Genomic DNA, 10,642 nt, shown 5'->3' on the forward strand with positions numbered 1-10,642 from the left:
TCAGTGATTGAAGTGCCCCTGAATTCAATCCCCTGATACCTAAAAAAAAAAAAAAGAATGTTGATGAGGAATTAATTGGACCAAAATAAATCAGACTCCAAAAACAGCTCAGTAATTAGCTGGGATAGTTACTCTTTAGTACCCAGTCTTTAACAACCATCTTTCATAATTCCAACTCTTCATCTAACTGAAATCCATATGTCACATACTTATGTTAGGGCAGATTCATTACAGCTCCCAAAACTTTGACTCTCAGATGTTAGAGCTGAATGGAAACTTGCAGTTCATCTATTTAGACTCTCTTATTTTATAGAATAAACTGACAGCCAGAGAAGATAAATAAATGACTTACCCACAGTTACATTTTTAAAAAGTAATCAGCTCACTTCTATATAACCCTTTTAAGTATCCAAGAACAAACTCCTTTAAAAACACCTAACAGGATCAGCTAGATATCCTATTTAGCATATTTCAACTCTGTGCATCATATGAAATACTTTCAAATTCTATAAAATAAGATGTGGGGTCTTAAAAACACAAACTGGCGGTGGTAAGATAAAAATACACTTTCCACTAGTTCACAGCAACATGGTTGGTGATAGGTATGGATGGGAAATGCTCTTAAATAAATCTAACACTTGACTAATTTAACATCCAATGGCCATCCTTCTGCACATAACTTTTGTGATCAGACAATAGGATATGACACTGATAATATTCACAGAAACTAGTAAAAATGGCAAGGAATAAACAGAGTCAGAAACATGCAAGTGATAATATTATTTAAAGGGGATGGAGGAGGTTGAAAGCAGGAATTTTAACATAAAATAATAACATTTTGATCCACAATTAGCTACAACAGAATTGGTGGGAGAAAAGTGAAAAATTGGGCCCATAGCCCTACTTTAAACTACAACTAACACCCTGAATCCATTTCATATAGAAATATGGCCACTTAAAATTTAGGATTTGGTCTTGGGCCAAGTTGACTTATATAAACTGGAGGATGTGTACCTCACAGAAAATCACAAGACTAGTCAATAAAGCAAGTATAGGCTACACTGAAGAAATCTAAGAATTTAAAGATATATTAGAGAATGTGGGTAAACCCTGCTTTAGTGAGGAAACACATGAAAATCCAAACCACCCAACATGGATAAAATCCAGGCCATTTTTATTTTTTGCATTGTAAACTTATTCTTCCCTTTAATAGCTTGTTTAAAGACCATTAGCTACTCAACCAAAGGGGGAGAAATGTAAGCTAATGCAGCCAATGAAAAACAAGCTGTGAGGGCAGCCTAAGAAAAGGTTATTTTCACTCACAAATGTTTTATGTACACACTGACTCTTCTGGAAAACATTGATTTTGTAATATGAGGTAACAGACTGCAGAACATATTATTAGAGGAAATGTCTCTGCCAATTTATTTTAACCCATCTTAACTTTCTATATGTTCTAGCTTTGTAGCATGAGTAATATAAATGAAAGTAAGCTAAAGTTATGACACAAATTTCTAAACAATATATCTTATCCATATTATCTGTAACTATGGGAAGCTCTATGAAACAATTTCAAGAAAAGGACTAGGAGGGGTACAAAAAGGAGGATCCTTAATTAGAGAAGGTGATCAACATACTGAACCTCCAACCTCGGCCCTCAAGGACACAGTCATCCATATTTGAGGACTCCAGTAATTCAAAAGTAGATGTGATCAGGTATAAAACAATGTATTATATAAATATACACCTTATATTCTTTCTCAGAATCAGTGACATATGAAAAATTCTCTTTCTAAATAAGACTTTAAAACATGTCCTATGCTTGCTGAATTTCCTATCAGGGATAAGGATAGAATCCACCTGGTTTTAAATGGCAGTAACAAGCCCAGATGTGACCTTTGTTTGAATTATAAAAAGTAGCACCAGGAAGACACAGGCTTGTGACTGGCATTTTGGTAAATAATGTGATTCCCATGGTTTTATACCTTTGAGCAGATCCCAATCATATAAAGTAGCTCTGGTCTCTACCACACATACATGCTTTTAAATTTCAAAATATAAGTATATAGACTACACTAGGTCTTACTCTCTTTAAGAAAGAATCTTCCTAACAGCTGGAGTCAGCATAATATGCTATTAAACATTTAAGACTTTACCAGTGATTGATTTCAAAGCTGATGAAAAACATCTCCATAGCTTTCCTTCCTCTGAGCAAGTCAGACCCCAACAACTATCACTCGTTTACCTGTTTTCTGAAAAATCACCCCACTGATTGGGTTAGTAAATGGACAGTAAGAAGATGTAGAGTGGAGATGGATGAGTAGTCTAAACCTACTTGAATACTCAAAATTAGAGAAATAATATGCCCATTGTTTCCCAGCACAATAATAGCACTAAATTGCTGATTGGAAAGTAGTGGTTACACAGCTTCTTTAGTAAATCCCTGTGAAGTCTAGGCCATTTGCCCAAGTCAATTTCTCATACCCACTCCACCCATCCCCAGCTCCTCATTAGTAAATCCTGCTTTTTTTTTTTTCTTTTTGGTAACCCTGGATATCTAAATAAGGAGATAATAGTTCTTTCCAAGAGTTTGCTCACCCCAATCATCCAGATTGAGTAACCCAGAATTTACCAAAGTGGCTAAAAAACAGACACCTCAAGTACAAAATTGGCATTTATTTTTAAATAAAACTAAAGCCAGTAACATAAACATGGTTGTTGCGTGCACGTATCAGAGATTTATGTGAATCATTTATCAAGAGAATACAAGAATATTTTTCCTTTACCCAACTATCTACATTTCCCTGGGAAGAAATTTTTCACATGAAAACCCCACCCTACTTCACAAAGTGCAGAAATGAAGAATGAGTGATTACTCAACCAGTTAGTGAAAGCCAAAAGTATTAATTTGGCCTTTTTTCTATGGTACATAGTAACTGTTCCAGAGTGTCTACCCACACTTGTGTAGTCAATTTTTGCAGATACTTCTACAGAATTAAAGACAGGAGTGAATTTATCCTGGGTTGATGCTTTATGAGAGTACTTTATGTGGAATAACTTCGAACAAGATCTTACCATCAGTTTAAAGTTTTATTTGTTTAAGAGTTCAGTGGCATGTACATTAAATTAGGCACACATTAGATTAAAAATCTATTTTGAGGCATGGGGATGTTTGATTATGGATTGAGTGTTAGATGATAGCAAGGAATATGTTAATTTCTAAAGATGTGACAGTGACAGTGATTATGTTTTTAAGAAGCCAGTAATTTTTAGAGATGTACACTGAAGTATGTAGAAGTAAAATGACATGATATCTGGGATTTGCACTCAAATACTTCAGCAAGGAAAACACAAAGGATGGATGAAGCATACTTATCTAGACAATTGTTCTATCTGGGATAGATGGTGGTTCATCATACTGTCCTCTCCACTTTTTAATATTTTTGAAATTTTTCGTAAGTTTTACAAAAAAATTATTAGTCCTTATTATAAAGTAAAAACTTTATTTTTTACTTTTAGCTTGAAAAGAGACAAACAAATTAAGGTTAGATTTTTTTTAAATCCTCAGAATTTTGAACAGACCTTTATCAAAATGTGGCTATCACAGAATAAAAAGTAGTTTAAAAAAAGAGGATTGTACCCCAGATCTCTTCTCACTTATGTGACTATCAGAATTGCCAGGTGATTGACTCAATAGCCACTTGGGATTAATTTCTTCCTAATGAAGTCCTGGATTCCTAGGCAGCCTACCTGAAGAGCCACCTAGAAACTTCTGACTTGTAATAGGCATCACTTTATTATAGAGCCCTGATGGAAGAAAAGATTGGTGGCCAATCCTGTGGATCTGTGTTTGGGAGCAATATAGCTTACTCTTTTTAAAGCAACACATGTAACTTCATTAAACCAAAGCCTGTGAAAATGGTGATTAGTTAGAATTTTGTTTTCTACATTCTTTTATGAGAAAGGTGGCAATTCCTTTTTTCCCAGGCCATCTCACACAAAGCAAGGAAAGACCAAGTTTCAGTTGAGTCTCTATTTAAAGCTACAGCCAGAGCATATCACTTAAACTGGAAAAGATTCAGCTTGATCAAGTAAACAAATTTTAAATTAGTATGAGTTAATTTCTTTCTATGGCTGACATTCATGATAAACAGCTACATGAAAATACACCTAAACCTTCCTCTACATGCACCAATTTTGAGCTGTCTTCCACAATGGGTGTCTTCTACTTAATGACCACTTAGATATCAAATTTATAACTATTTTTAAATCACCTAACCATCATCCTAGCTTCTTCAGTCTTCAGAAAAAAATTAAGTATCAACCACCCCAAATATGGCAAAAAGAGCTGGTCTTTTCTGCATGGCAGACTGAATACAGGAACAGGGGGAAGTCAGGTTTCAGGAACAATTCTTATGGTGCTAATGATAGCCAGTAATATTTAACCAGATGTGCTGATTCATGTAAATTAGCATATATTATGTATTGTTTTCAGAGCATTTACAGTATTCTCTGAGACCAGGTTGTAAAAGAATATTTCACTTCAATGACATGTTGCTACTGCCAGAGCTCTTCATACCTGGAGTGAAATCTGGGTGGATTACAATTATAAATTGTTCAAAAGGAACAAGAGATGACAGAGATTGAAAACTTTTTTTGCCTTTCAGAATCCCTGAAGCATAATGACTCAGTACTATAGATAACTTCTACAATAGAGGTAATAGCTTATAAACTTCTAAGTCAGACCACTAAAAACTTCAATGACTCAGCTTCCTTATTTATACATCAGGAAGCTTCATGACAAGGAATGATGTCATAAATATGTCCCAAAAGTTTTTAACAAAAGAGTTTAAATACCTTTGATGAATTGAAAGGGAAAAGGTAGCCTAGTTCTTAAAAAAAATTACTGTGAAAAAATGTTAAGCTCACATCCCATATTCACTCAAAAGAAAGAATTATTAGTAAAAGGAAAGAATGCATAATACTCAAAAGGGCAAATGGAATTGAGAATGAGAAGTTAATCAACATATAACCAGATTATGGTACTTTGTGCAATAATTACAATAATATTAGAGCTATCAAATTGCAAGAAAGTCATTAAACCACTCAACCACAATCACTTTTATTCATTTATTTATTTATTGGCTGGGGATAGAATCTAGGGCCTTGTGCATGCTGGGCAAGTGTTCTACTCCCCTAGCCCCACAATTACATTGGATTTGGGCAATATAAGAAATTAATTATAATACTTTATGTTTATATAATAGTATAGAATTTCCTAAATTTGTTCTCGTTCATTACTATATTTTATCTAAACAACCTTGTCAAACAAATCAGGCAGGTGAGCTGGGCACAATAGTGCATGACTATAGTTCCAGCTACTCAAAAGGCTGAGGGAAGAGAATCACAGGAGCCCAAGAATCTGAGGCCAGCCTGGGCAACATAGTGGGACCCTCTCAAAAAACAAAAACAAGGCCAGCAATGTTGATGTTATCTCTGACTGATTAACATTAATCAAAGAGCTCAAACTTCTGTTGTTAAATGCTCAGCAGTGATCACAAGCAAATAAAAGATAGAAGGGATACTGGAACCCAGGTCCTTTGGCTCTCCATTCCCATATTCGTTTGCCAATAATCTAAAGCCTCCTACTACTAACAGCAAAATGTTACTTGGCTCATGGTTTGGGTACTGTTTCTCGGCATGAAAGTTCAAGCTCCAACATCACAAGAATCTAAACAAACAAGGGGAGTAGGAGAGTTCTCTCGGCCATAAGTTTCCAGAATTTCAAAATTAGAGATGACATAGAGGAATGTACAGAGAGATATATTCATTTGATGAAGGATATATGCTAAGAAAAAATGTATAAAAGTACACTTTTTTAAGCCTCTTTTATACTTTCAAAATGTCTGGCTTATAAGGAAAAACTCCCCAGCTAATAATCATTTACCAAGTTATTTTGCACCTGAGCACTAACCTGTCAGATTTTAAAGAATAACATAAACCAGGACCTTTGCCCAAAAGCAATTTTAAATCTTTGTACAGACTAGATGAACGCATAACATTTAAACTTACAATAGTTATGGACTCAGAAGAAAGATGACCCCTCAGTAAACTGAAGTAATTAATGAAGGTCTAATAGAACAGGAAAACACTTAGGCATGAACTGGGCAGTGAAAAGGAGTGAGATTTACTGAAGAGAAACAGAGTGGATATTTCAGATTTGGTAAGGATGTTCACAATGGGTGGCAGGAAGAAACTAGGGTATAGAGAAATACTACTAGGAAATTGATAAGCTGGTAAATGGATGAGAAGGTGAGCAGCCACCAGAATTCAGGTCTCCAACCCTAAATGTAGAACTCCATTCCACTACACTGTGCTCCTCCTACCTCCATTCTGGAAATCCTATCCAAGGAATTTTCCACAGTTCTAAATTTCTTTCTGAAACAAATCTGACCAGTTAATTATACTGTTTTTATTTTAATTTCTTTTTTTAGGTATAGATGGACACAATACCTTTATTTATTTTTTTTATTTTTTTAATGTGGTACTGAGGATTAAACCCACGTGCAAGGCAAGCGCTCTACCACTGAGCCATAACCCCAGCCCCAAGTCTACTGTTTTAACCTTCTCAACACTTATTCTTTCAGGAAAAAGTTGAAATTCTAACATGACACACAAAGATTCACTGTGATTTGGACTTTTCTGGCAGATTTAATATTTTATATACCTTTTATTTCAGCCACATGTATCTTCTTTATTGGGCATGCTCCTGTATTTCCCTACCATTGTACATGATATTCTTTCAACCTAGAATGCCTTCCCCACTTCTTCAATGCCCTATTCTGCAAACCTCAACAAAATATTGTCTACTATGATAAGTCTTTCCTTACCTCCCTCAGCATCTGATTTGAGTAGATGCCTCTCTGTACATTTATATACCCTCCAAAGTATATTCCTATGATAACTGTCACTGCTTTTTATCAATTTTCCTGTCTAGTAGACTATGAGCATCTTTATATCACCAATCCTTAGAATAGCATGTAGCATTGTAGTACTTTAGTCAATCTGTTGCATAAATGAAACCACTGTGCTCAGAAATTATTTAAAATCAAAACATGATTTATCTAAGTATGAAAAAATCACCAAATATGCAGGAAGTTATATAACAATAAAAAAATCAACTTGTGTTATTTGAAGTTACTAATCTGAATTTACTGTCTAAAGAAACAAAGGTTTCAGAAAGTACACATAAATGCAAATTCAAAATGCAAAATATCAAATACTATCAAGCCACTATATACCTACCATTGTGTGTGAGGCCTTCTTTCAATGATTAAGTGCTTTAAATATGTGAGATTCAAGATTGAAGTTCCTTCACAACAGTTCTAGAGCTCTCTCTCCTACTCAATTTAACAACATACATTTCATAGTTGACATAAAATTACTAATTAATCTAAGAGTCATGCTGCTTGTTGGCATGCTGCTATCTGGGCCTAACCAGATAGTTACATAAAATCCAAAACTCCCCCACTAATGCACTTAAAAAGAAGTCAAAATGAACGGATCATTATAAAGATGTATATATGAAGAAAACTGAAGCAAATTTTGCTGAATTTTGAGTTAACTAACCCTAAACAGAAGTCTCTACAGTTCGAAAGTGCCACTCTGAAAGAAAGTCTCACTAATAATATCCATCAAAAAATGGAGGATATAAATGAAAGTAGTTCCTGTTTATAGAATGCATGCCTTCCATCTCCAGTTCTTCAGAACCATGATGAACTAAATGCAAACAACTGAATCACAAGCCTTATACTTCACTAGAGTGACCAAGTTAATTTTTCTATGTAGTAGAAACTTTGATCCTACCTAATACTGTTTAGACATTGTGTAGTTAACTTTTTACCCCTAGAATAAATTTCAAGTCAATCACCCTTGTGGCCAGTGTGATTTCCTTTCTCCCTTCATCACTGACGTCCTCCCATCCCAAACTTAGCATCAACTATCATTTCCTTTACTATCTTTTGTTGATATTGCAATAGTTCTTCTTTCTAAAGGTGATCATTGCCTTTGAGAAGCTGATGAGCGCTATGGGGCCCAGAAAAAAGAACATGCACTCAATTTTTGAAGAGTTTGAGACCCTGTACCCTACAATCACCCACACAAATAACTTTTTGTACCACTGTGCTTTTATAATTCCATACCACAACTCCTTTGTACATACTTAGACACAAGAATTAAGCACTACTACAGTGACTGACATAATGCTTAAAATAATAAAGTTTAGACTCAATCAAGTTTCATCTAACTTAGCAAAATCTGAAGAATCCCAGATGAACTTTCTTACAAAGTTTTACCAAGTCTATTTGTATGATGAAGTTGCTTGCCTTAAAATGTCCTATAATGATTTCCTAAATTTATTATCAGTTCTGACACATCTGCTTGTAAAATCATGTAAGGCTCAAAAGTTATGTTTCAGGAAAAACACTCATGTTGATATTTTAGAAACTCTTGGATTTCAAAACTTGTTCTGCTCTAGCAAGCTATGTTCAACATGGAACAGTGAGGTTAGTTAGGAACTGAAAGTGATACCATCTCATAACTATCTAGTTTGCTTGTCAAACCAAGTAAAACAAAAGATGAAACAGGGCAAATAGTCAAAGGGAAAGGAAAAATATACTCAAAGTGTTATTAGAGATAGATGCTTTTCTTGATAGTGTTCTTCTTAAAAGTGGAGGGTTCTTGGTATAGGTACAAAACTATTTGTGGAAACTATCAGTTAAATTTTATGTTTACTTAAAATTGTGATTACTGATTAAACCACAGTTTTGTGCTACCGTAAAAAAAGGAAAACCAATAAATTTCAAAATCACAACAGAATTTCAAACACATGAAACTCTAGTGATACACTCAAAACTTTTCTTAAGTTTTATGATTGTGCAGGCACCCATTAGCCTCTCACCAGCACAAACAAGTCACAAAGAGCCTGTGACTCAAATTCTTCATTTGTAAATACTGGGGTAAAAGTCGCACCTATTAAGCTAGTTTTCAATTTGTGTCCACTTAGTGTGGAATTGATGAGATTTTAAATTTGCCATCTTAATCTACAAATCCCTTCCCACATAATGTAAGGCTGCATATTTCCTAAAACAATAACTCTTTGGCCAGTGTTTTCCATTATGAATAGATAGTCCATAATTGAAAAGCAAATAGGAACCAAAATACAAATACAACAGGTCCATACCAAATGGCCAGATTCCATGGGAAATGGCTTTATTTATATGTCCCCATCCCACCCACTCCCCTGTCAAGTTGCTGCTCAAAACTAAAATCTACATATGCAACATGTGGCATGTACTTCGGATCTGGACTAAGATTATTTGGCAGTATTTGCTGAATTTGTGCAGGAAAAAACCCTTTCCCCCTCAATGTCACCCAAATTACAAAGTTTACAAAAAGAGGAACCCTTTTAACTGAGTTGAAGAAATCCTGTATTTCCCAATGCAATATCAGGCCCCAAAGATTTCATTTTGCACATTCAGCGGCAGGAAATGGACTGCTACCACTGGTTCAACACTACCAGGACTGTGAGAAGTGCACAGTCTGCCTACCACTTTTAAGTGTTCATAATCAACTGGGTTGAAGTACTGTATGACTACATAAACATACACAAAGGACAGTTGGTGGTACTTCACCCAGCCTCAACTCCCACGCTTCCCCCACTCCTCCAAAGAAATATTTCTTGGGAGAGCACATGGAGAGAGAGGCGGGGGTGCGAGGCGGGGGTGACGCACGTAGGCGCCTCTTAGATTTCTGGTTAAGTTGAAGAATTGGGGGCCTACGTTGTGTTTTTCTTGATTTGAAAGGCTCCGAGCGGGCTCCCAAGTCCTGGGACCAAAAAGGAGGAAGGTTCCCCTGCCCCGGACGCTAAGTGTTGAGTCAAAACAGCAACTGACAAGAGGTGGGAGGGAAATGGAATCGCTCAAAGAAGGTTCGTGGCCACAAGTTAGACAAACAACAGCCCTACCCAATACTCTAGGACTCGGGGTCTCCCCAAGTTGGGGTGGGGCCTTTCTCCTTCCCTCACTGCCTCCCAGGCTGACAAGAGGGAGAAAGGGGTTAAGTGGAGAAGGGGGTGCTCTTCCGCCCCCACGCCGTCTCCGCGCCTCGGTTTGGCCGCTCTGCTCCTTTAGCAGCTCCCCGAGTAGCACAGCGAGGTCGCGGTCACCATTGGGAGGGGGCCCCGGGTTCCCCGTGTTCAATGGCAGGAGGACCCCGGGGCTCTCCCTATCCCCAAGGCCGGCGGGGGCTGCGGGAGCACTCACCAATTTGGGTTTGTTTTTCGTTTCCTCTTCGTTGGCAGCTCGGTTCCCCGCGCTCCGCTTGTTGCTCCGGCCCCCACAGGGTTCCTCGCTGCCGCCTCCCGCTCCCGACGCCGACGCCCAGGGCTGCTCCATCTTTCTCCGGCCCTGTCACCTGTGCCCTATAACCCCACCTCTCCTCAAATGAAGAAGCCCCCCTGGGCGCTCTCGCTGCCCAGCGCTGATTCGACAGCACGTCTTCCTTAGGGAGAGAGTGTCAGCCCGGGGAGTAGCCTAATTCAGGCCCCCGGGGCTGCTGGCTCCCAACACCCCCGACGCAACCA

General features: G+C 37.2%; 1 protein-coding gene across 10 annotated transcripts in view; it reads right to left on the reverse strand.

Moving 5' to 3' along the window:
• The window catches only part of Diaph2 (diaphanous related formin 2), an 831,690-nt gene extending 821,048 nt beyond the window's left edge, over positions 1 to 10,642 (reverse strand). For 8 of the 10 annotated variants that reach the window (XM_048797302.1, XM_048797304.1, XM_048797303.1 and 5 more), the window contains exon 1: positions 10,323 to 10,636. In XM_048797302.1, coding sequence (XP_048653259.1) covers positions 10,323 to 10,454 — 132 coding nt within the window. In that variant the 5' untranslated portion in view covers positions 10,455 to 10,636. Of the gene's footprint in view, positions 1 to 10,322 lie in introns of all 10 variants that reach the window. The other 2 variants (XM_048797310.1, XM_048797299.1) reach the window with 1 other exon arrangement.

Source organism: Marmota marmota, unplaced genomic scaffold, assembly GCF_001458135.2.
Source record: "Marmota marmota marmota unplaced genomic scaffold, marMar, whole genome shotgun sequence".
In the NCBI taxonomy this organism is placed as follows: Eukaryota; Metazoa; Chordata; class Mammalia; order Rodentia; family Sciuridae; genus Marmota; species Marmota marmota.